The sequence below is a fragment of the Artemia franciscana genome, chromosome 5 (genome assembly GCF_032884065.1).
Source record: "Artemia franciscana chromosome 5, ASM3288406v1, whole genome shotgun sequence".
NCBI lineage: Eukaryota > Metazoa > Arthropoda > Branchiopoda > Anostraca > Artemiidae > Artemia > Artemia franciscana.
Window position 1 is genome coordinate 5778270 of NC_088867.1, and position 27400 is coordinate 5805669.

A 27400-nucleotide genomic window follows, 5' to 3' on the forward strand; every position below is an offset into this window, starting at 1 on the left:
TAAATTTGTCGTAACTTATGTTGATAATTTGATATGTTTTTCCAATTAATTTATTACAAGACCTTCTTTCCATCCTAACGCAGCACGAGGCGGTTCCGGTCTCTGTACACCATTCTCTGTGAATTCAACTGATTTAGGCTTTTCCGTAATCTGCACAAGTTCGAAACTACGGAGTGCAACAATAATGAATACAAGAAAAAAGATATATCAAACAGTTCGTGGTAACGAACTGTAGTAAGGAGCGACCCGGCTCAATAGTAACCAAAACTCTAAAATTTTGAATTTTGATCCCTGAAGTGCTTTCAGTAGATATTACAATATTTAGAGGCATAAAATATGGAAAGCAAATCATACTTAGTATAAAAATAAGGTTACCCCAGCATATTCAATTATATACCATTAACTCTGTGACCTGGCAAAGAGTAGGGCTCCTCAAGTTATCGTGCTTTGGATAAAACAAAATCTTATCATAAAAATTGTCAAATAAACTAAACTACCTCTAGTTCTAAATCTTCTATGCTTGTAGAGCAGCCTTGAGTTTTAACTAGCTCCAGTGGAGTGTTTATTATCTCTGAAGTACCTTTAACGGCTCCTTGATGCCCTAACACTTCTGGATCTCGGAAAGATAATTTTTTTCGAGGTTTTTCCGAGCTACTCAGGGCGGTCAAGACGGAGGATTTTGGTCTTTTTATGATTGCAGCATCTGATTCACTGCTGCTCTTAGATTGGTCTGGGCTTGAAGCTGATTCACTTGGACTAGAGACAGATTCACTGGCTTGATCCATGGATTTATCTTTCCGTTTCTTGAAGATTGTTGCCACAAAGTTGCCAGCATTTTTCACCGCCATAATAATTTAGGTAATCTACCCGAAAAACTTTGAACATAGTAGTTATTATCAGCACTCTATAAGGTTACTTAGAAATGAACCAGTGGTGACAGAATAAGAATGGAAATTAAAATCCAAAGCTCCAAACCCATTTAGATGGCACTTCTCTGATGAACCCGGATTGATAATATATTCCCAGTTTTACTCGGAAAATATTTAATTAAGCTTTTATCAATTGTTATAAGTTTTAAGTTTAATTATTAATTCATTATTTTCAATTAAACAATCATATTAATTACTCACTGGTTAAATATTAATTTAGTAATTAATTAATTCAAATAATCAATTATTACTTAAACATCAATATTTGACAAGTACGGCTAAATATTAAACAAAGAAACGTTTGAATTTATAAACCATTTTCTCCATAATTCACATGGAAGAAAGCGATAGCAATATTTAAATTCATAAATTATATGTCAAAGGCGAATTTTAAAGTTCAGGCAATTCTTATGGAACAAGCTTTCTGAAATACTCCTTATCGGCAGAAATGGTATTCGGTAGGCTATTTAATCAAAAATGTGAAAAGAAAAGGCTGTTTGTTGTAAAGAGTTTACATTTATTAATATTTTCTCATTCAAAAAATTAAACACATTAAAAAGAACAAAAAAAATTATTTTATTATATTTCCGTTTGGCATTACAATCACCGGCTCCTAATAACTTTCAAGCTCTTTTTAGTATGGAGAATATGTTTTGAGTAGATTTGTGAGTTCTTTATTTACATATTCTTCTTAAAATGTGTTTGTTATAGAATAGCCAAAAATGTTTCCATTTATCATTTTTTTTTTTCAAAATTCAACTTCTATCTTATTAGTTTTTTCGGGCAAAATAAATATATTTTGGCTAAAGAGTAGAAATTTAGTTTCGCTAAATATATTAATAAATGTATGAAAACATAAACAACATTATTTATTTGTTGATTTGTTTCCAAGTCGTTAAGGGATTCTGTAGTAATGAAAAAAAAAAAATTTGTTTTACGACGCGATGATAGAAGACGAAAATGCGGCAATTCTTTTCGAAACTAAGCCAAAAAGCAAAATTGTTTATTCTTGTGCATGGTGAAAGTGCAGTTACGAATATTTTGATTAAAAAATGTTATTCTTCACTGTTTTGACTTTCTCTATTAGTCTATCCTTCCTAAGTTATCACTAATTAAAAAATAAAAGTTTCAGATATTTCAAGGGGGGAAAAATTGGATAAAGAGTGACACACATTGTTCAGGGCCCTTCCTTCGGGAAATATTACAAGGTGAATTCGAATTTGTAGAGAATTCTTTCACGAGCAATTTGAAGTCAATCAACGGGGATAAAAATATCACCGAAAATTGAAAAATGAGGCCATATAGAAACAGAAAATTCACTTTTCAAAAATATACCGACTCTAAACTGTTTTTTTTTTTTTTCCTGCAACTGGGTGAAAAATTAATAACAGAAAGTACCAATCAGGTTCTGGTTTTTTTTTTCTGAATCAAAATTTGGCATAACTAAAACAGCCAAATACACCAACGGGTAAATCACGGGTTTACTTGGCTTTCCTTTTTGACGACCGATTAAGGGAGCACACGATTCACTAGCGAAACTATGTGTATTAATAGACTAAATAAATGGGATATTCAGCACGGGGATAAACTAACTTACCACAAGCTTAATTGGAAGCTCTATTCAAGTAAAAGTAATCTTTATGTTCTCTGTGATGAAGCTACCCCATCTAGCTTCTGATCAGGAGGTATAAAAGATGCTTTTCGCCTGATATTTACGTCGAATCTAAAGGCCTTAAATTCTGGAAGAAATTTTTTCTATCAGTCTCCTTTACTTCCCTTTGATTGACAGTCAATTAAACTGCTTTCTTAAGAAAACCGCGGGATTGAAAAGAAAGTTTACAAAATACCAATAAAATGGTTCCAGAGCGTAAACTCAGGCTAAATTTATTGCCGGAAGCATGGGAATGACTTACTTTAAAATTTGAATTTTGTTTTGCTTACAGTCTTAAGATATAGCAATTTCAATATTCTTTACGTTGACGTATTAGTAATGATAATATTTACTGACAGTGATGCCGACAATATTTTTTGATCAATGATAGTAATAATATTCATTGAGTATATAATTATATATTAACTTTTGTACTTAGAGGTGATTACAACGTTTTCATGCAATTTGTTGTTTGTGGTATAGGCGCCAATTTGTTTGTTTTAAAAAACTTTTTTTAAAGTTTCCATGTCAAATTTTGCTAGATTATTTATGTTTCCAGCTATAGCGACAAGGACAACTTGCCAGGGATTTGATTCTCTTTCTTCAAAGTTATTACATTTTGTGTCTCATTCTTGCCAAAGGCACTATTTCAAAAGGGCCTAAGAGGAATAAATGTTATACGGTCTAGAGTGTTTTTTTTTTACAATTCTTTGGAAAATACTTCCATCTATATCTTCAAGACCAGGGTAGAGTCTTTCCTCTCCACTCAATAAAGGGGTAGCTTCGTGGTTCGCTAAATGGACCCACAAGACACGCATACATATTGAATCTAGAGTGGGTGACCTAAAAGCTTGATTTTAATATGATTTCTTTATTTTGTATGATTTTAATATGGTTTCAAACTAATTTTTTTAGTTTAAACTATCCATCTAAAGGCATAAAAATGACTGAGATATTGGCATGACTTGGCAAACTAGTTCGAACGATGTTTATGATGTTTTTTGGAAAAAACTATATTAAAGGTTTTTTTTACCCACATAAACTGAATTTTAGAATTTAAAGTCATTTATAAGACTAAAAATTTAACACTGCCACATCCCCTTCAAACACCAGGGCATGATATGAAGGCGGAAAGGGCAAATAAATCCAAAAGAATAAGAAAGAAAAATTTTGCTTTGGCCTCTGAAGGGATTTAAAAAAATCAAAATCAAAATACCAGAATATACCCTGATATCCTTATGAAAGTACTGGAAATCCAAACCCTTCCTTAAATGCAAAATACAATAGTAAAAGAAAAACTATATTAGTATAATATATAGTATATGCCCCAATAAAATCGACTGATGGAGATACTAGTGACCCAGATGAATTTTACTTACAGTTATTGGAGCAAATAGACAGAATCCCAGGTAGAAATATGGTGTTTTTACTAGGAGATTTTAACGCCCAGGTTTGTATATATAGGGATAGATGGTGTCCTAGCCTAGATAAATTTATTGTAGGAAAAGGAAACAGCAATAGCTACAGAATGTTACAAATTTGAAGGTATAACAATCTATTCATAACCAATACGTTGTTTGGTCATAAAATGGCCCATAAGTTAACATGATATTCACGTGATGGTAAGACAGAAAACCTTATTTATTTTGTTATTGTAAACCGAAGAATGGCGGGATCAATAAAAGATACTAGGGTATATAGGAGTGCTGTTACTGATGTTAAAAGTAAATACCATCATCCGGTAGTGTCTAGGGTTAATTTAAAACTAAAATCTTGGAAGGGTAACTACCTCCCGGAAAGTTATGATGTTGGTAGGCTCCAGGGTGGGAATTTGAGAGAAACTTCCTAGGAACAGTAGAATGCCAAACTACAGAGCATAACAATTTGACAATGTGGAAGATTTATGAAATAACTCTAGTAAAACAATTTGTGAAGTCGCTGATGGTGTCTTGGGGAAGACAGTCATGACTGCAGCTAGGAATATGAAATGAAATGAATATGGAATGCAAAAGCTTTATGTTTAACTGAGAGGAGAAGGGCCTTGTACAAGATTTATCTCAGTGGAAAACAAAAGGAATGTAAATAAAATGGAGAAAGCTTAAAAATATGAATTACGGAGAGGCGAAGTGGAGGCCATGAATAAAATTGCCAAGGATTTGGAAGATGCAGCTAGACGGCATAATAGTACAATATTTTACTGGTATGTTAATAAATTGAGAGGGAGTAGTTAGTCTAGACTTGTCCCAGTTAAAGACAGGACAAAACAATTACTGATAAGAAAAGGGTTAAAGAGAGATGGGCAGAACATTTTGAGAATGTGCTAAAAACCAAGATAGAGTGGCAGGAAAAGATAAAGAAGAATATAAAAAGTTTGTGGTACCTTGGATGTGAAGAAAAATTTGTTTTGTGGGGAAGAATTATCGACGGTACTAAAATAAAAAAAAAATAAGGCTCCAAGTGCTGATAGTGTGGTAAATGAGTTTCTTAAATATGGTGGCTCTCAGGTTAGAGACAAGTTACTGAAGATTATGAATATGATTTTTGAATGAGGGGAAGTACCTAGCAATTTTAGGAAAACCTTAACTAAACCAATGTATGAGAAAGGTGATAAGAGTGAGTATGGGAATTATCGAGGCATTAGTCTGGTCTCTGTAGGTAGCAAATTACTTAGTAATATGATACTTTTTAGACTGAGAGATGCTGTATACAAGGTTTTAAGAGAAGAACAATGCGGCTTTAGAAAAGGCAGAGGACGAGTTGGCCAAATTTTCACTCTTAGGTTAATAATTCAGAAGTGCCTGAGTTATCGTGAAGATGTTGAAAGTAGAATAGCCAAGGGTCAGGGTGTTTTTTCACAGTTAAAGGAGTTTGAAAGAATAGGAAAATAAAAAGCTACAGTGATGACAGTTGTCAAATATGGCTCTGAAATGCTTTCGAAAAGCATATGAAGCGCTCCGACAAGTGTATCAAGATTTGCTAGATGTTTTCCAGAGAAACTCCCTACGGCTTGTTCTGGGTACCCGGATGACTGACCGTATTTCAAACAGTAGAATGTAAGAAAAATGTAGTGCAATCTCACTTTCTAAAGATATAATGACAGAAAGGTTGAGTTGACTAGGGCATATTCTGCGGATGAAGGATGATACTTTGCTAAAGACTGTCCTTTTCGATGAACCGTCTAGGGCTAAACGGAAAGCAGGTCGTCCGTGGTTGGAGTGGGAGGATGTCATAAAGAAAGATTTGAAGGAAACGGGAACTTCCTGGGAAGGTGTAAAGAGGGATGCTTTGAATGGATTGGGATGGAGCGGCGTGCGTAGCTGTGTTGGTCTCAGGTGGCTTGGTGCTGCGGTGAGTTTTGTGTAGTAGTAGTAGTAGCAAAAGAAAAAAAGTTTAATTAATTCGTCCTATCCGTTTATTCTACCTTTTTTGGCACCTAGGATTTTTAGCGTTTTTTTTTTTTTTTTTTTTTTTCAACACACTTTATACCATCTTTCCTAACTAATATGAGTAGTAAAGAATCAGAGCTTATTATTGTTTTTTTTTCTGTTTCCCGTATACCAAAAAAATTTCTTGAAATAAACGAGTTTTTTTTTAAACAGTATAAAAAATTCTGTTTATCTACTCTCCTGGAATATTTATGCTACGTAACATATAGCCTTTTGAATTACCTTAGGCCAGCAAACCCAGTCCCATTCTTACTTATGCGAGAAGAAGACAAAAAATTGACAAGAGAAAAAAAATTTGGGTACCAAAAAGGAAAAATTTTTCTTGGATACCCAAGATACTTAGAAGTTTCTGTAAAAAAAAAAAAAAAAAAAAAAAATTCAAACCACCACATCCTCTTTCCTCAGTAATATGAATAATTGGAAATCAAAGCTTTTGACTCTATTTTTTTTTCTGTTTCTTGTGTTCCGATTTTTTTTTTCTGTTTTTAACAAGTGCTTATAAATAAGAGCACCAATTTTTTTTTCGTGAAACATTTATGTTGGGTGACATATCACCTTATAAATTACCGTAGATAAGCAAACCCAGTTTTGTTTAAAAAAAATTATTTTAAAAAGCAAGGGCTTCTTAATAACAGTGTTACAGAAATATTTACGTTTATCCATTCTCCTACAATATTTATGCTGTGTAACATGTCACCTTTCGAATTATCGTAGGTCACCAAACCCAGTCTTGTTCTAAAAAAATCTTTTTTTTAAAAAATAAGTGCTTTTTAACATATCACCTTATAAATTACCGTAGATAAGCAAAGCCAGTTTTACTCTAAAAAAAATATTTCTTTTAAAAAGCAAGTGCTTCTTAATAACAGTGTACGGAAATATTCACGTTTTTCCATTCTCCTACAATATTTATGCTGTGTAACATGTCACCTTTCGATTTATCGTAGGTCAGCAAACCCAGTCTTGTTCTAAAAAAATCTTTCTTTTAAAAAACAAGTGCTTTTTAATAACAATATAAAAAAAATATGTTTTCCAACCCCCCCCCCCCTGCAATGTTTACACTGCGTGACATATTTCCTTTTGAATTACCGTTGTCAGTCGACCAGGCGCCGTTCAGTCTTATGCGAGAAGAGCAAGGGGGACAAACATATTCCTGTTGACCCTCTAAAATTACTTAAAAGTGGATCCCTGAATTTGGGGAGTGGGCTAAAGGGGGAAATAGAATTGTTACTGGATCTATAAATAGGGTATAGGGTAGTATATATTTAGCATTTATCTGGTCTTTTTCCAAATTTACAAAGTTTCTTCCAAAAAGACAGGAGAAGGAATGAGAAGGAAAAAAAGACAAAAAGACAATGAGAAGGAAGGGCATACGGAGAACTTAAGAATGCTGATAAACGTATTATTTTATAAAAATAGTTTATTTTATCGCATGTGTATCCTCAATTAAACTAACTGATATGAAAGTAAAAAAAAATGACACTATTAGCTTTCTCAAATCACCATAAATCGTTGTTCTATGGTAGTATATATATGTCATTCACATATTTATCGCAGTTAGGTTAAAATTTGTGATATTACTAAGGTATTTGTTCATGGATGCTTATGTTAAAATTTATGATGGTGCTAAAGGAATGTAATTAAATATTATTATTACGGTTTAGGTTTTGTGTATATTGGCCAGAATTTATTTTAGCTTCTTGGTTTATATTTTATATGGCCAGTCTATCGACTTTATTGTCTTTATACTCTTCAATTTTGGAGGTTAATAAAAGTTCTGAATTTGAATTGAACTTATCGGTTGTTATTATTAGATATGCTAAGTTTTTGCCAAGAAGACAGAATTATAATTATAAGTGGGCTAAATGGGCAAATTTTGTTACTGGATTCGAATAGGGCTTAGGCATTTAGCATTTATTGGGTATGTTTGCCAGAGTTACAAAGTTTCTGCCATGAAGACAGGATTACAACGATGAAGGAAGGGTATACGGAGAACTTAAGAGTGCTGATAAACATACTGTTTTATCCAAATAGTTTATTTTCTCATGTGAGCATCCTCAATTAGAGTAACTGACATAAAAGTAAAAAAAAAGTACCACTATTGGCTCCCTCTAATCACATCAAATCACCCAAAAGTCAAACTAATTTCCACACATACACCAACAAACTTTTACAAAGATTCATCATATTTTGAAAGCAAAACAAAATGATCACAACCATTCACAGGTAGTTTTTCTATGAATACGTTTTAATTTAGTTGGATATACATCACAGATGATTGTCTCTCATAAGGAAACTCATCTTAGCCCTTAAAGAACCGACTAAGTTCAAAATTAGACTACATCGCTCTCACTGGGGAGAGATATCCTTCAGAATTTAAGTTGATGCGCAAAACAAAGGAAAAATACCAGGTCAAAATAGAATCGGCGCGACAAATGGTGACACGGTGAATTTTAGTAAGTGTGCCAAAGGAGTGTGTAGTGGCATTGTAAAAGAATTTTTGACTTTTATTCAACAGTATATGTTCAGAAAATTGGCTTTATTATTCATCACGAGTAGGCATGAAATTATTTTATCGAGACAAGTCAAATAGATAAACTTTAAATACATATTGTTCTAGAATCGAATTTAAAAATATTTTTTTAAAGTAATAATAATCCTTCTGGGGTTTGAGTCGATCCGGTTAATAGTAATGTACTTTTCATTCTAAAATGAACGCACATTTAAAATCTACGGAACGGAAAATAAAATATACGAAGGTCATTTAGGGATATACTCCTATAAAGTTTGGCTTTGGGAGAAAAGTCAAGTAGCTACCAAATAATAGTCTTCACAATTATTTTATTAATTGCAATAATTAATTAGTTTTAATTATCTTAATTTTTTAAATTTAAAAATAAACTTTGAAGGTTCTGCTTGTGCAGCATTATAATATTTGCATACAAAAGAAGAAAAAAACTAAAAAAGAAAAAAACTAAATAAAAGATAAAAAACTAAAAAAGAAAAAAAAATCTAAAAAAAGGGTAAAAACAGCAAAAAAACTAAAAAGAAAAAAAAATAAAAACTAATAAAAAAAACTAAAAACTGAAAAAGACAAAAAAAAACTAAAAAAAGGAAAAAAACTGAAAAATAAAGGAGAAAAAGAAAACTAAAAAATAAAAATAAAAAAACTGAAAAAGGTAAAAACTACAAAAAAAACTAAAAAGAAAAAAGAAAAAACTAAAAAGCTAAAAAATGGTAAAAACAAAAAAAAAACTAAAAAGAAAAAAAGGAAAAAAAACAAAAATTTTTTCATCATATACCAATTCAAAAACGAATGACTATACAGACCGGGACACAGGGAATATAAATGACGACCGGGACACTCAAAGAGAAATTACAGACTGGGACACCGGGACACAAATGACGACTGGGACGTGTGCGTCGACTGACGTCATGTTTGTGTGTCAACTGACATCATGTTTGTCGACTACAAATGACGACTGGGACACAGGGACACAACTACAACGGGGACGCCGGGGGGCACAGGGGGATATATAAATGACGATGGGGACACAGGGAATGTTTGATTAGCAATCACCATCAACAAAGCTCAAGGGCAGTCATTAGAATAATGAGGTATAGATCTGAATACGGATTGTTTTTCCCATGGACAATTATATGTTGCATGTTCAAGAGTCGGTAAACCTGACAATCTATTTATATGTACAGACAATGAGACAGCGAAGAATGTTGTATATTCACAAGTTCTACGTAGTTAAAAACATATACATATACATATATATGTATATATATATATATATATATATATATATATATATATATATATATATATATATATATATATATATATATATATATATATATATTCACAGGTGGGACACAGGGACACAACTACAATGGCGCGTAACTAATATGGCACGTAACGACTTACGCGCGCGGGGGGCTTGGGGGGGCGCGAAGCGCGCCCACCAGCTAGGTGTTAGGGTGGCGCGAAGCGCCACCCCAACAGCTAGTATATATATATATATATATATATATATATATATATATATATATATATATATATATATATATATATATATATATATATATATATATATATATATATATATATATATATATATATATAGAAACTCAGGAGATTTTAATTACTTCACTATTTAGTGGGCAATTATTCTTACTGTATATAAGTATCAAAGTGAAAAAAAAAAAAAAATTAAACAACAAGAAAAGAACTTCTATCTAATTTCAATTAAAACAGTTGATCTTGCATGAAAGAAAAATATTGAGTATAGTAAAGTTGTAATTGTTTTAATATCATTCAAAAAAAAAAAAATAAACGATGCATAACTAGAAAAAATCTGAATAATGTCAATCAAGTATCACTAGTGTTCATGTTATTAAGATCCTGTAGTTTTATTGCTTCAACGCAAGCTATCAATTTCACTATTGTTCAATAGCTGAGATTCAACTTCATCAATCAGCCAAAGTATTTCTAAAATTTGATTTGTATTTTTTTTTTTTATTTAAAAGTTCATAAAAGATAAATAAGTAATACTGCAAAAAAGCAAAAATATTTTGAAAAAATTAGATTATTCTCTAACAAAAAGTCTAAGTAATTTCATATTTCTGGATTGATGAACAGATCGTTCTGGTGCTAGGGAGTCCAAAGATTCAAGTATCTTATCCTTCCGGTCCAAGTTGCAGCTGCAAGCTTGTCGCAAAATCACATATCTCAGAGGGAATATAAAACTTAAGATTAAACCCATCCCATAGAGCAGGAGAACCTGTCACCGATTAAGTTGTCACGATCCACACACAACCAAGCTATTAGACGAAGATTAAAAAGAAACCTTTTGAGCAACCTTTTTTTTTTTTCTATGCTAATAATGGTAGACCTTCAAAAAACGACATCTGATTTCAAATTGTCCGACTACCAATTTTAGTTTTTCTCATTAAAGGTCATTTAACCTACTTTGAAATGAAATTCAAGCAAGTGTCAAATATCCATATCCTTATCAACATATCCAAACGTCGAATATTCGTCCATATCTCAAAGGGGACATAAACCTGAAGATCCATTCCACAGGAATGAGAAAAATATGTTGCTAAGTTGTTAAGAACCTCACACAGTTTAGCTATTGGCCGAAGGTTCGAAATAAAATCTGAATAACTTTTTTTTTCTAAGCCTATGAAATCTCTGATATCGATATCCTATCTCAAATCATTACCGTACCGATTTTATCAATGCTGGTCATTCACCCTACTTAATTTAGTAAAATTCAATTCGACTTTTTCCCTTTGTGATTGCTGAATGGAACCGCTTTTTCCTAAACCTACGAAACTGAAATTGATATCCGACCTTGAGTCATCAGTTTATCGATTTCAGGTTTTCTTAATACTGGTCATTTACCCTACTTAGTTTAGCAGGATTCGATTCGGCTTTTTACTTTCGTGTTTACCCAATGAAACCACTTTCTTCTAAATCTACGCAACCTCTAAAATCGATATCTAACCACAAGTCATCACTGTACCGATTTTAGATTTTCTCATTACTTGTCATTTACCCTACTTAGTTTAGCAGGATTCAATTTGACTTTTTCCCTCCGTATATGTTCAATGGAGCCGATTTTTCCTAAACCTACGAGACTGAAATCGATATCGGACCTCGAATTATCAGTGTACCGTTTTCACATTTTCTCAATTTTGGTCATTTACTCTATTTAGTTTACTAGGATTCAGTTCGACTTTTTCCTTTCGTGTTTGCACAATGGTACCACTTTTTTTAAAGCTTACGGAACCTCTGAAATCGATATCCCGCCTCGAATCGTCAGTGTACCGATTTTAGATTTTCTCAATACTGGTCATTTACACTACTTAGTTTAGCAGGATTCAATTTGACTTTTTCCCTTCATGTTTGCCCAATGGACCCGCTTATTGAAAAGCTTATCCGTTAAGTACACAAAAGGGAAACATGTAATAAAGTCACAATTTTGCTAAAAAAAAATTCATGGCTTTTTTACTGAAATGAAACTTAAAAATTAGCAAAGGTAAAGTTAGCGATGAACAACCCTCGTTGATAATACCCCAACTCTAGAAAAAATAAGAATAATATATGCATTAAAAGAATATAATCTTCAAGCTGATTCATAATATATGCAATTAAATTAAATGCTACATATCAAACCTTAATAGCATTAAAAATTGAATAATCTTAGATTAAGAGGGACGAAACCCTCAAGCAGGGAAGAAATCTTACGACAGACTTATACCATCAGACTCAACCTAATATATCAAAACCTGATAAGGATTTCCCCAAGAGGGATAGTTACGGTTGGTTTTTTATTTTAGCGTTTATTTAAAAAGTAAACATGATTGAATCCCAATAGATTACTGCTTTTTTCGCGTCGGGCGTCACAGAGTAATTATTTTTTCCCAAAATGTTAAAGTGGGCTTTACAGTTTCGATAATTCATTTTAGAATTCACCGGTTTCCAATGACACCCACTCCCGACAGTGATGCAATCATTTCTAAACACATTATTTTAAAATTGATAATTTGCTTGACAAAATTTCTGAATAAAAATAAAAAATAAAACTTTAACGAAAGTTAAGAACAACATTAAGCTTGGAAATGATCCTATGAACAAGATGGACATTAAAGTGGTTTCGGTCTGTTTTTAAGAACGCTACTCTTTACTTTCACATGAGAAAGTTATTTTTTATATTATTTAATCAAAGAAAGTTTTAGGTTATTTTTCAAGCACCAAAATAAAGTTATTTGATACCAAAAACAGACGACTTCAATTCATCCTATGTCGGTGAATATTAAGAAGAGCATCTGTTCCATATCCCTTCAAACCTCTTTTTTTCACAGGAGGTTTAAAGCTACATTGTTCCTTCTTCATTTCCTTTTCGGTATAGAAGAAAGTCGAAAAGTAAGAAGACGAAAATCGGGTTTGTAATTTGGTAAAAGAGTAATCGAATTATAATTTTTGTCGCTTAATATTGTTAATTTTATTTAAAGATAGGAGGTGAGTGTCCAGCATTTTGATAATGGTGGCAGGGTATATGCTGTTTTGTTCAGTTTTTCTTTTTTTAAGCCACTTTTAAGGCGAAATGAATATTTTCTTTTTTGTTTTTATGGACATGTTTCCCCCTGTGTCGTATCCATCACAATGGCACATGGAGGGAATGCTTTTAGTGTTATTTTTTGGCTTAATATTACTGAAAATGATGTGTTGAAACTTTTGGTTACTATTTTGGAAACATGTTTGCTTTTCTTTGAAAGGACAAAACTTGCACAGAGAGAAAACAATTTTAATACACACAACATTTGTGTGTACTAAGTGAGCATGTGTTCTATCTCTCCTCGGACTCCCTTTTCTTTCCAGAGGCTAAGCTAGATTTTTTTCTTCTTTTTATTTTCACTTTTGCCCGTAGAGGTCAGTCGGATAGTAGTATCATGAGAATAGCTTTAATGATTTCTCTTTATTTCTTAAATCAATTCAAAGTTTGCCTTTTACTTAAAAATGTTTGTATAAAGACCTCAAGTACCAAGGAAAGGGAAATGGAATCTAATTGCTCGAACTGATTAAGTGGGCACTTAAAAAACCGTATATATCTTTAAAAATTAGAGTAATTTAGAGTCGGGGATTTCAATTCTTAATGAAAAAGTTCTGAACATGCAAATCAGGGCCGCATTCAAGGAGGGACGATGTTTGAAATTTGTCCGACTCGTAAAAATATATATAACTTGAGGAGTGGCGCCCTTTGAGAAAATTATAGCCTGGTAAACAACACAGCATTCGCATGGGGTTCTCATTAATGGATAATTGTTCTGGGCTTGGTCTGTTTTGACGGGCATTTTCGGGCTGAAATCCCTCTTCCTAGTTAATTTATCTACTATTAGTAGCATGATATTTGTAGCACAGATATATAATGAGTTGGAGGTAATAGCATTGGGACTGTATGTACAGGATCTCGGCTCTTGTTGACAGAACAATATCGCCAAGTGCTGAAAACCATGTTGTGACCAAGATGGGCCCAGGATAGCACAAAGCCTCCATTCATACCGGAGGTCCCAGGGACTTCTTGCTGTCTGGTTCTAAGCCGGCTTAAACGCTTTGGTGTAGACTTGAGAAGATATTTAGATCCCCGTCTTGGACTGGTATCCGGGATCATTGCCTTCCCCGAGGCCAAAATAATTTCCAGAACTAAAAAAAATAATTTCCAAAAACTTTCCAGGAACAGTTGAATGCTAAATTTGAGAATTTAAAATTAGACCATGGGGAAGATGGTTGGAATGATGTAGAAAAACAATTTGTGAAGTTGCTGATGGTGTCGTAGGGAAGTTAAAATAGCTAGGAATATTAGTATGCAGCTAGGAATATTAGTGAAAAAGCATTACGTTCAATAAAAGGGAGAAGGGGTGTGTACAAGAATTATTTGAGTGGTAGATCATAAGGAAACAAAAGGAATGGAAAGAAAGTGGAGAAAACATTAAATATGAACTAAGGAGGCGTGAAGTGGAGGCCATGGATAAATTTACCGAGGATCTGGAAGATACAACAAGACGGCATAATAGTAAATTATTGCACTGTCATGTTAATAAATTGAGAATTTCCCGGTTTAACATGGCAAAACTGACAAAATATGGTAAAGCCCTAGAAACTTTCTGATTACATAACAGCCAAAAGAAAAATATTAGAAGAATTGTAGTTTTCAGATGTGATTAGAACCATTTTGGTCCAAGGGGGAAGAATTTTTTTTTATTTTTGATGTCCTTGGTAGTATAAGTTGCTTGCACGCATATTAATAAAAGATAAGTCCCCAGAAACCTAAAATGAAATCCAGAAAGAAAGGATTTAATTTGTTTTGGGAAAGAACATACATTTTAACTATTTTTAAAACCAAATTAGATAAGTGAAAATTATTTGAATAATTCATAATTTGTCTTTTTTCTGTTTTTAAGCTCTTTTTCTAAATTTCTTTCCCAGATAACATCTCATACTAAAATGTTCCTCTGTTCTGTAATATAGATACCCAGGGCAAAATAAGCCCTTTTTTCCTCCAACGTTTATCCATTTTATTGTTTTGATTTATTTAGTTATGTTTCTAAATTTAGGCAATATTTCAGAATTCAGGAATATCTTTTTCTTGAAAGACAGGAAAGCTTTTGTTACTTCCCCAACCTAAGGATTAAGCTTATGGGATTTTCCTTTGGAACTGAATGCAATTTGCATGTTTAACCTTAGATTAAAGGGCATTAAATTTACAAAGACTTCAGAAGGCCTCCGGCAAAATTAGTTTAGCAGTAACACGAAGTGTGGCTTAAGAAAGAAATGAACCGTTGAAAAGGAGAACTTAATTTACATGACTACGATAAAGGGTCTCACTTGAATTTTCCCTATAACTGAAGAGGTTATTCATTACGATACTAAATGATGTGAAACGGTCTTTAGAGACTTATGTTAAGAAAAAAAAGAAAAGGGTTGAAATGAAGCAAGAAGAAAAAATTAACCATTAACTTGGGTAAATGACTTATTAACCTGTAACATTTTAGTATGAACTCCATTTCCATATATTTAGATAAAAAATAGGACCCAAAATAATGGCGGCGAGCGGACTTGGTCCTAGTCTCTCTTGCATTTAGGACAAAATCTTAATTAGGACCCCTCCTTCCGGTCTTCCAATAATTTTCAACAAAATTTTCGTTAATAAGAAAATTATTTTCAGTTTATTGTTTAATTAAAAGTTTATTTCTTAATTATTATTAATAATTTAAATTTAATATTCATGATCAAATTAATCTTCATTTTAGTAATTAATCAAAAAATTAATTAATTATTTTCATTTATTGATTGTGCTCTCTACTTTTTTTTTTAATAAGAATGACATTTCTAAAATTACAAAATGATTATAACTGTTAGACTATTTATTTGAAACTTGGCATCCATAAAATTTCTGCGCCCGGGGCGAGTGCTCCTGCTGACCCCCCCCCCCCCTCCCGGAAAAAAACAGTGTGGCTGTAAGACACTTCTTATTTCTAGGAATTTCAAATTTTAACTCAAATAATGCAATATTTTGTATGCATTATGCTCTTATCGTCATTACATTGCTATTTTATTAGCTGAGACTCTTTCAAAGTTCATTTTACAATTTTAGTTTTAAAATTTATTATATCGATAAGATTTTATTGAGTAAGTTTATTTTCTTATTATTTATTGTATTCTGTTGATGTTTTGCTATTTAGTATGCAATTAGTAATTAAGTATGTTATTTTATTCAGTGAGAACGTCAATTTTCTCTTTTTTCTTACATTTTCTCTCTACATTCTTAAGTTGATAAAGTGAAATAAAAAGAATCAATTTCAACCATTTAAATAAAACAAAATTGAAGAAATAAAGATTGAATATTGAGTTCGTTAAGTCATCGAAAATACTGAGCGAACAAAGAGAACATGTTGGGAGGGCAACCACCTCCCTTCTTCAGCGCAATCAGAGAAATAAAAAAAAAAATATAGACGACACAACTCAGATAAAATCAAGCTGAAAAAACCAAACAATCCAAAAAGCCACCCACCAGAAAAAAATAAAACTGAAAGAATTAAAAAAGAAAACTAAAAACCAAGCAACACAGAAAATCAGCATTTCTTATGACATCATATAAGCATTTTCTTATATGATGTCATGCATAGCATAAAAAAGATTTTTAAGTTTCCAACGTGCATCAGTTATTTATACAATGTAATATCTGTTGGAAGGCAAAAAAAAAATTTGTTGTTGCGGTTACTATAAATGATGATTCTTTGGAACCGAAACCTGAACTACCAAATGTGATAAGATGTCAAAATCAACAACCTGGACCATAAAATTGCGACAAAACCAATACGAGCAGCTAAAGCAAAGGCCATCGGTAAATTACTTCAAGTAATCAAAATCAAAAACGTATCAAAAATGAAAATGAAGAGCAAAGACAGGGGCGGTTAGAAGATATGCAAAAGTGAGCGAGTTAAGAATGAAAATAAAGAGCAAAGACACGCGCGATTAGAAGACATGTGACACTGAACATGTGAGCGAGTCAATGAAGATCAACCTGGACAGCGAGAATCAAGACGTATAAAAATTAAAAACGATAGCGATGATGATTGGGTTTGGGATTTTGACATGGATAAGGTCATCACAAACATCAAAAACAAGAAGAATAATAGGGGATTCTTTTCGTAAGATAGTGGAATTCTAATTGCAATGAATATTTCGGCCCTATGTCCAAGGGTCATCCTCAGCAAAACATAAATATGTAAAAGAAAAAAGACTTACAAGAACATACAACCAATAAAACTAAAACGAAAAGTTTTGTTCTTCTTGTTTTTGGTGTTTTTGATGGAAGGGCAGTGTGGTCTTTGTAGCTATTTTGAGAGAGTCATCAATAGTTACCATACCTTTGTTAAAAAAAACAAAGGTTCGGCAACATGTACTTCCTAATGAAAAAAGACAAGCCGAGGTAAAACTAACCAAACAAATTGGAAAATGAATGGTAGCGATGATGACTTAGTTTGAATTTTGACATACATAAGGTCATCAATGCCTACCACACCTTTGAATATAAAAAAACTGGACTAGATAAAAATTACCCTAGTCATTAATTTCCTATTTAATTCATTATCACATTTCCTTATTAGAAACAATTTATAGCTGACAAGCATGTAAAAAAAATTAAAATTCATATCAATCATTTAAAATTACACCAATTTTGACAATTATCACCATTCATTTTTGTTTTGTTGTTATCTTCGAATGCAAAAGATTTAATAGAATCGATCTATTCTTGTCCAAAAAAACTTCAAGAAAAAATTTAATAGCTTCCTTTCTAATGACGTGAAGGAGATTTATCTATAATGCACCGTTTCACTTTCTGGAAAAAAAACTGTTCAAATTGTTTGGGGAAAATATGTAGGTTTTTGAAATTAACAATTTTTGGATAACCAAGAAATAAAGCTAGTAGTATTAATTTTTAATTGGAACTGGACACTTGTTGGAAGTTTTCCCTCTTTTTGATCTTGTAGATCTATAATACAAAATAATAAGTATGATTTATCAATTCTTTTAATAAACTTTTGAAAAAATAGAACTATTTCTGTCTAACTTATCGCTGGAAAATACAAACACATATAACCCACGGCAATCTTTCAAGGTCTCATTAATTAAACATTCTGTCTCTGATTCTTTCCACAAGAGAAGATACTTAATTTCTCAAAAAAAAACGGCCAGCAAGAGAAACAGTGTAGATGTCTAGCGGCCCAATAAATGGAACATTTTTACAAGTTTCTAAAGTATCTAAATCTGTCGATTCTAAAGAATGTTTTTTTTTTATTCAAGGACGGAAAGGCGAAAAGCAGAAAAAAAATATTGATAATTATTGTCGAATTTCCAAGCGATTTCTGACGCTACTGTGCAGACTCATCCTTAATCTCGATCCATCAAAGTGCCACTCTTTACCCCCTTCCACGGAATTCCAATTTCCTATAAATTCTTGTTTATGAGATTTTCCTACCCCATTTGGGGACAATCTGCTTTCCGTTTGGCACTAGATAGCTGACGATATTTTTGATGGTCTCCTAGATGGCAGCACAAACTTTAGCATTGCGTCACTCTTCATATGTACGGGATTGAGCAACATTTTTTACTACAACTTGATGTTTGACAAACGGGGAGTCAAGCGAGAACCTATAGTACCTTAGAACGTACCTTAAACATTTTTTCTAAAAAATCTAAAAAAAACTTCCTCAGCTTTTCAAAGCACCAGCGTTTCAAAAATACTGGTGATGCGATTTTATTAATTCATCATGTGTAAAACTAACAGATAGAAGCAGAAAGAGAGCCAAAAAACCTAAGCTCAAAGCAAAGTTTATCTGTTATTAAATAAACTTCATCACACGTTATAAGACAAAAAGATTCCAGCTTCATCAACGGCACGTATTCAATCCACGTATCATAATACGTATTCTGGTAATTTTTTCTTTTCAGTAATTTTCAAAAATTTGCTTAGTAACATTGTATTAGTTAGGAGATTTGAGATTAAAGAGCCATTGGAATTAGCTAGGTTTAAGACAAATATTTCTTATCGTAAGCCTGAAAATATATTCTTTATATATAACCTTTTTCCTTTTTTTCCAGAATTTAAATAATATTTTAGATTTTGTTGTTTTTTTACCTATTTCACTCAGTTATGTTATTGAGTAAACCAATGCTTTGCTTCGTTTTTAAAGTTTTTTGCAGTTTAATTTATGTATTTTACATACTCCTTGATTTTGAGGGAAATAAATTAATAAATAAATATTGAATTTAATTTAATGTAAAGCAAATTCGACTAGTGTAATTTAATCTAAGAATCCTAGGTAATATTTTGTTGTCATACCGTATACCCTCAAGGTTTTTTGTGATTTGTTTTTAATCTTTTTTATGATTATTTTTATGCTTTATACTCTCAAATATTTCGATATCTAATACAAGGAATATAGTAATACTCATCAGTCCTTACCAAAAACTTGAAAAAAATTGCAATGGTTCCCTTGATAATGGATTTACCCATACATTATTATAATACCAAAAAAGTAATTAAGCGAGGTATTGTCCTGAGTTTCTATGATGATTTCAGAAAAGATTTCTATATATTATTCTAGTATACGGTATATGCAGAGTAGCATTTCTGCAGGCTCCAACCGCTTCTCTAAAACTGGGTGCAAGAAGCTGTTGGAAGATATTAAAAGGCTATTGCAAATTTTAAGCGACAAAAACTGGTTTAATTTAAATAAAGCAGTGACAAGAATAAAAAACAAACAACACACTGATTAATAAAAAATCCAAACATTTGAACTCCACATCCGGAAGCCTTTATCAACGGAAAAAAGTAATTTGTTTTCAGTTAGATCATCAAAAGAAAAAGACAAAAAACAGTACAGCAAGAGAAAAAAAAGACAAACGAATAAATAAAACTCACATATTAATAAATTCGCACAATAGTGCAAAAAATTAAACCGTTTTCTCGCTTAATTTTTCATAACTTGAAAAGCGGTGTGGTCTAAGAAATTATTTTGCAAATTTTAAAGCGATTATTATGCTACGATGTGTATGTCAAATTGGTACGACTTATGTAACATAAAATTAATACTAGTTGTTGATACAAATTGATAGAAGCTGTTTATTCACCCCCTCCAGTCCTAACAAAAGCCAAGAGCTCATATGGCACTCCTGACGAGGTCCTAGCACGTCAAGAAGCACCGAAATCGCCAAAGCACTAGAAATCCCCCCAACTCCCCCAAGGAGATCAGATCCGGTCCGGTTATGTCAATCACGTATCTAGAACTTATGCTTATTCTTGAACTCGCCAAAGCACTAGACATCCCCCAACTCCCCCAAAGAGATTGGATCCAGTCCGGTTATGTCAATCACGTATCTAGAGCTTGTGCTTATTCTTCCCGTCACGTTTCATCCCGATCTCTCCACTCTAGGCGTTTTCCAAGATTTCTGGTTTCCAAGATTTTCGTTTCCCGCGTCAACCCCCCCCCCCCCCCAGTGTCCCGGGTATGATCCGGATTGAAAATAAAGCATCTGAGGCATTAGATCTTTCTATATATCAAGTTTCATTAAGATCCGATCATCCGTACATAAGATAAACATACCTCAATTCTCATGATTTCTCCTCCCTCTAGCCCCCCCCCCCCCCCCATATGGACGAATCGGGGAAACGACTGTTATCAAGTCTATTTGTGTAGGTCCCTGACATGCCTACCAACCTTCATCGTCCCACCACGTCCAGAAGCACCGAACTCGCCAAAATACTGGAAATCCCCCCCAGCTCCCTAAAGAGAGCGGATCCGGTCTGATTGTTTCAGTCACGTATCTAGGACTTGTGCTTATTTTTCTCACCAAGTTTCATTCTGATCTCTCCACTCTGAGCGTTTTCCAAGATTTCCAGTTCCCCCCTCCGACTCCCCCAATGTCACTGGAGCCGGTCGGAATTTAAAATAAGATCTCTAAGACACAATACCCTTCTAAATATCAAATTTCAGTAAGATCCGATTACCCGTTCGTAAGTTAAAAATACCTCATTTTTTCTAATTTTTCCGAATTAACCGTCCCTCCACTCCCCCCCCAGGTGGTCTAATTAGGGAAGTGACTAGTTACAATTTAATCTGGTCCTGTCTTTGATACGCCTGTCAACTTTCATCGTCCTAGCTTATCTGGAAGTGCCCGAACTAGCAAAACCGTGACAGACCGACGGACAGAAACTGAGATCACTATATGGCACTTGGCCGCAGGCAAGTGCCATAAAAACTGATACATGGATCAACAAAAGTTAGTAGGTATCCTACCAAGTATTCCCGGGGAAAGAAACGTCTGGGGTATGTTTTGTCTGGGGTATGCATGATATAATATAAAAATATGTTATGTCAAACAATAAAATTTTGTACCAGGAAACACGTGGTTTACCGAAATTTCTTATTATTATTTTTCTGTGTCCATTGAATTAGAAAAATAATTCAATAAAATCCATATGCTCTCTTCAAAAACACTTGAAAAAGTTGTGATAATGTTCATTTTAATGGCTCGCTAGACATTTACACTGTTTCTCAAGATGGTCGAAATTCTAAGAAAGAGGGCGCTTTTTCTTGGACAGAATTAGAGACAGCGCGTATAAATTAATGATTCTTGAAAGATTAAACTGTTTATTTTCGGTGGCCGTAAATTAAGCTAGTTGAGTTTGTTATTGGGAATAAAAGTGTTTATGGCTTCTTTGAATAATGAATTATCTTAGGCCTGCAAAATTACCGAATCAATAACATCACCAGCGGAATAGATTGTCTGAAGAAATATTTCAATTTTATTTTGGGTGTTGTATCTTTTCGTTTTTCTTCATCCACTTATTGCTTGAGGGTTTAAGTATGTATTTCTTTCTTCCATTTTTCCAGTTTTTGTCTGTGTCTCTTTCCTTACTCTTTTTTTTCTTTTTTTGCAGCAATGAAGTTTTTTCAAGTTTGAATTTCAATCTTTCATATTTTCTTTTGCCTGAATCTTTTTTTAAGTAATTGTGACTTTGTGACAAAAAAGAATCTACCATCGGCGGGATTCAAACCGACTCCTCCAAACACAAAGCAGTCACTCCACCAAGCAATGTTCAATGGAATATTCCCCTATGCATGTCATCAAAGGCAAGCTACAAGCGGTGCTGACAAACTCATTTATGATGCACCTCTTTCTAATGTAACTCTTTCACTTATAATAGTTTGAAATAAGCAACATTTATGTTGGTACATAACAGCCAAGCACCTCTTGCTAATGAAACTCTTTCACTTATAATAGTTTGAAATAAGCTTAATATGTAGCAACATTTTAGTTACAAATCCAAAAAAAAATCAATAGTATACATGCATAAAAATGTTCATTATACATTCTTACAAATACAAGATACATGAATATTACTACTACTACTAATAACAACTCACCACAGCACCAAGACGCACACAGCTACGCCAACACAGCTACACAGCTACGCACAGGCCAACACAGCTACGCACGCTCCTCCTTCATCCCAATATATTCAAAGCCTCACTCTTTACACCCTCCCAGGAAATTCCAATTTCCCTGAAATATTTCTTTACGACATTCTTCAACCCCAACTGTGGGTGACCTACTTTCCGTTTAGTCCTTGACGGTGAGCCAAAATACTTGTATACAAAAATGTAAAATTAATTCAAAGTAATTCTGTTTCCTGTCTTCTTCTTTTTTGCTGTTTTTTCATTTATTTTTAATAGAAAGTGACCTTCTAGTGTTGAAGTTCTTCGGCTTAGTTTTGGCAGAATTCCCTAGTTTCTTTAACTTGCTTACCCAAAGTCAACCACACCATGTTCAAGACTTAATATTAAATGCAAAAACATGGTTATCGGGTCCTTATTCATCGATTGGTGTCGTTTGAAATACAACTGGATCAGTCCCAATTAGTGTCATACAGAAGAAGTCAAAATTTAATAGAGCTTCTGCCCCCCCCCCACCGTAATATTTCTGATACATATCCCTGTAACATTTGCACAGACACCTTTACGATCCCTTTGAAAATAACTTGAAGGACAATTTGTCTCTATATTTTACCTATTCCTAAAATAACAAGACACTATTTCAGCTCTAATTTGAAATACTATTATTGAAAATCTAACAATAGTTATAAAATCAAAACAGCAAGTTAGGTGATTTCTTTGAGTTTACAAGGCTAAAGATCTTTAGTTAACAAATTGACATGTATTCAGAAACATCGGTAGGCTTTTCAGCACCCAGGGGCGATGTCAGTTCCTGTGCCAAAACAAAATTGACGTGTATTCAAAAGTACAGTTCCTGTGCCAAAACAAATTGACATGGAGGCATTGGTAGGTTTTTCAGCACCCAGGGGCAATGCCAGTTCCTGCGCCAAGACATTCTCTATTCATGAGAAGAATAGGGAATTGGGTAGATCTCCCGAAAAATCGGTAGAAGTGGAGACACTGATTCAGACACATCGGTAAGTTTTTCAGCACCCAGGGGCAATGCCAGTTCCTGCGCCAAAACAAATTGACATGTATTCAGAGACATCGATAGGTTTTTCAGCACCCAGGGGTGATGCCGATTCCTGCACCAAAACAAATTGACATGTATTCAAAGACATCTGTGGATTTTCAGCACCCAGGGGCGATGCCAGTTCCTGTGCCAAAAAAAATTGACGTGTATTCGGAGACATCGGTAGGTTTTTCAGCACCCAGGGGCGATGCCAGTTCCTGTGCCAAAACAAATGACATGTATTCGGAGACATCGGTAGGTTTTTCCGCATCCAGGGGTGATACCAGTTCCTGCGCCAAAAAATTGACATGTATTCAGAAACATCGGTAGGCTTTTCAGCACCCAGGGGCGACGCCAGTTCCTGTGCTAAAACAAATTGACATGTATTCAGAGGCATTGGTAGGTTTTTCAGCACCCAGGGGTAATGCCAGTTCCTGCGCCAAGACAAATTGACATGTATTCAGAGCACTGTTTCCACTTTTATTTTCAAACAATCTGGAAAACCTCGGCGATTTTCGGTAGAAAATCGGTAGATGGCTCTCAGGGTTCGGTAGAATTTTCAGTAGGACTGTTTTTCATTTTGTGTTATGTGTTTGGAGGTTTTTGAGCGATTTGCGAATAAAATACCACATTCTAAAAACTCTGAGAGCGATTCCGGAAAGAAAAGCGGGAATTCGTTGATCAATTTTTATCAAAGTTGACTCTGTTTCGAAGGGGAACTTCAGAAGCAGATAGAAAATCGAAAAAATAATGAAATGCATTTAATTTTGAAACTAAGTGCAGTCGTATTTCGTTCATTTTAAAGCTGTTTCCGGGTATTCAGAGTTTTCTGTTGATCTTTGGTAGTTTCGAATTCTTCTTTTTTGTCGGGAGATGGATAGGGAATTCGGCAGATCTCCCAAAAATCGGTAGAAGTGGAAACACTGATTCAGACACATCGGTAGGTTTTTCAGCACCCAGGGGCAATGCCAGTTCCTGCGCCAAAACAAATTGACATGTATTCAGAGACATCGATGGGTTTTTCAGCACCCAAGGGCAATGCCAGTTCCTGCACCAAAACAAATTGACATGTATTAAGACATCGATAGGTTTTTCAGCACCCAGGGGTGATGCCGGTCCCTGCACCAAAACAAATTGACATGTATTCAGAGACATAGGTGGGTTTTTCAGCACCCATGGGTGGTGCCAGATCCTTTACACCGTGAGTAGATCAATATTTCATGAAACATGCATAAATGGTGCCCCAGAAGATGCTGCATCCAAACACTAGTGTAACCTTAGGGGGTTGCAATCACAGCCCTACTGCTTCTGCAAGATACAGTACTGAATGATAAGTATTAATTCTGAAAATAGTCTGCCACGGACATTCCTTTCCAAAAAAAATTCTCCCATTCCAATGCTAAAAAAAGGCTGTTATTAGCTTGTCAAGCCTCTAAACGGGCAGCGATCACAGCCCCGCTACTGACACGAATGACACCATAAGATGATTAGCATCAATTTTGAAAATATTTCACCGCGGACGCGCCCTTCCTCATAAAAACCAATTTCATTGTAAAAAAAAAAAAAAAAAAAAAAAAAAAAAAAATTCTAGCCTCGGGATGCGTAGGGATGGTAGTTCGACTGTATATTGTGTATATAATGTTTCTGAACACTTAAAATCAATTTTGAAAATACGTTGACCCACAACCACTGAGCATAACCAAAGAGCCAAATTCAAAGCTGACAGGTTCCGGAAAAAGAACTATAGTACACAGCAGTTTAGCCCTCATAATCTGGGGACGGGGCAAGGTATACCACAGGAGTGAAAATATAAAATAAGAGGCCCCCCCCCTCTACCCAGGCCTAGAATCGCCACTGGTAGACGTATAAAAAACATGTATACAGTGCTTTTAACATCCTCCAGAATGATTATAAGCAGCTCGGATTAGAGTTTAACGCAGAAAAGTCGAAAATCTTGCTTAAAACTGGAAATCAGTCCCCGATGGTCTTTGGATGGCTCTTGGAAATAGAGAGGTTAAACCAATCCAGTTCCGTATATGGGGGAGAATACCCCTTCCTCAATCCTCACTCTTTACGCCAAAGTTTGTCTTTTTGTCATAATTCCTTAAGAACGATTACTCAAACACAAGAGCTGTTGAATTTGAGTGTGAAAGGATTTTAAAGAATTTTAAGACATTAGCCTAAAGAGTGAGGATGAGGAAGGGATAGTCCACCTCATATACAGAATAATATCTGCTTGTAATGTTGCTCTTTTATCTCAGTTGAAAATCTTGTTTGTTTTTTTATTTAATGACTTTATTGAACCCTTGAAATTAATTTCGAAAATACGCTGTCACAGGGCCACAGAGCAACACCAAAGAGCCTAAATTCTAAGTTGACAGGCTCCGGAAAAGAAACTATAGTAGACGCATAAAAAATATGTATACATTGCTTCAGCGACACATGTTTGGATTCCTGTCCTAATTAATCATCATGTCCTATTAGCTTTTTATCTAAGTTTTGTAATCAACTATAAAAACTTGAGTGAACACGGATTTTCCGTTTTCAGCATCTAAATTTAGCAGGTATTCCAGCTGGCCCTATGCAATGACAGTATCTATCAGCCAGGGTTGCCACTGAGAATTTAACAGGATCTTAAAATTCGGTTTCAAAAGATCCCAACCTTATACTCTAGCATCAAGGCAAACTGAGGCCAACATAGCTGCGTACGTTTCTCCGCCAACCGCATCTGTTCAAAGATTCATTCTTTACCCCCCTCTATTAAGCTCCAAATTCGTTTAAAATCTTTCTCTTGACCCCCTTATTACCCCATTTGGGGAAGACTAGCTTTTTATTTGACCCAATATGGATGGCCAAAAATCAATGAACTTAGTAATGAATCGTGCATCAGTTTAGGTAAACTAATACAATAATACGGAATTTCATTATCACACTTTTTTAGTGTAATGTTTAACATATACACTTATTTCAAGTTCCGACTCCAGATAGAAATCCCAAGATTTTGAAAAAAAAAATCTCAAGGCCTGTACTCGAAATACAAACGGACAATACACTCCTCTTCGTTGTAAACATCCTTGGTAAATCAAAAAACAAAATCAATTCATAACTATTTTCTAAATTTTATAAACAATTATAAACTTTGCAATATATATATAACTATATAACCTTTTTTAAACAATTATAAACTTTATTTTCAAAACTTTATAAACAATAATAAGGAAGTTAAATTTTCATTCGACTACCTTATTCACTGGTAATGCTCAGATTAGACAGTAAATGTGATTATCAACGCCATCTGTGGAGTACAAAAGTATAAATCGTTTCTTACATAAGTCTTGTTGATTTGAATTAAGAAAGAGCAGCAAAGACTATAAAGCTTTAAAAGTATTTGTCTTAAATTATTTTTTAAAGGAGAAAATGTGCCATAATAATGATAATAATAATGATATAATGATAATGATGATCGATCTTTTCACAAGAAAACCTAAAACATTACTTCTTAGATTTCCTTCATACAAGACTTTAGTTACCTGTAAAAGATGCAAAGGTCATTGCACTACTTTAATTCAGATTTTATTAGAAGCTTACTTTGTCCAATAATATTCGAAAAAAAGGGTTGTCTTGATTTATTTTAATGAATTTCCATTAATTCTGATTTTTAAAAAACCAAATAAAGTTAGCTCTATACTAACTACTGGCCCTTAGTTATAGTCATCTTACGTTAAAATATTTTCCAGAATTCTACTTGACTATAAATTATACGGTTACACCACATACCGTCTTTTGA

At 33.7% G+C, this 27400-nt stretch overlaps 1 protein-coding gene and 1 long non-coding RNA gene across 13 annotated transcripts in view; one reads left to right on the top strand and one right to left on the bottom strand.

The window, feature by feature from the left end:
- LOC136026924 (capon-like protein) overlaps positions 1-27400 on the bottom strand; it is a 235660-nt gene that overhangs the window by 101155 nt on the left and 107105 nt on the right. The window contains exons 1-2 of one of the 11 annotated variants that reach the window (XM_065703767.1): positions 8120-8375; positions 498-863 (exon numbers count right to left, since the gene is read on the bottom strand). The exons of 4 other annotated variants lie outside the window; for them this stretch is intronic. In XM_065703767.1, coding sequence (XP_065559839.1) covers positions 498-848 — 351 coding nt within the window. In that variant the 5' untranslated portion in view covers positions 849-863; positions 8120-8375. Of the gene's footprint in view, positions 1-497; positions 7928-8041; positions 8376-27400 lie in introns of those variants that run through there. 6 more of the 11 variants (XM_065703765.1, XM_065703763.1, XM_065703762.1 and 3 more) reach the window with 6 other exon arrangements.
- Positions 1-27400, top strand: part of LOC136026925 (uncharacterized) — a 122215-nt gene that overhangs the window by 75923 nt on the left and 18892 nt on the right. Inside the window, exon 3 of one of the 2 annotated variants that reach the window (XR_010617442.1) lies at positions 12903-13603. The exons of the other annotated variant lie outside the window; for it this stretch is intronic. This is a non-coding gene — a long non-coding RNA (uncharacterized LOC136026925). Of the gene's footprint in view, positions 1-12902; positions 13604-27400 lie in introns of those variants that run through there. 2 annotated transcript variants of the gene reach the window in all.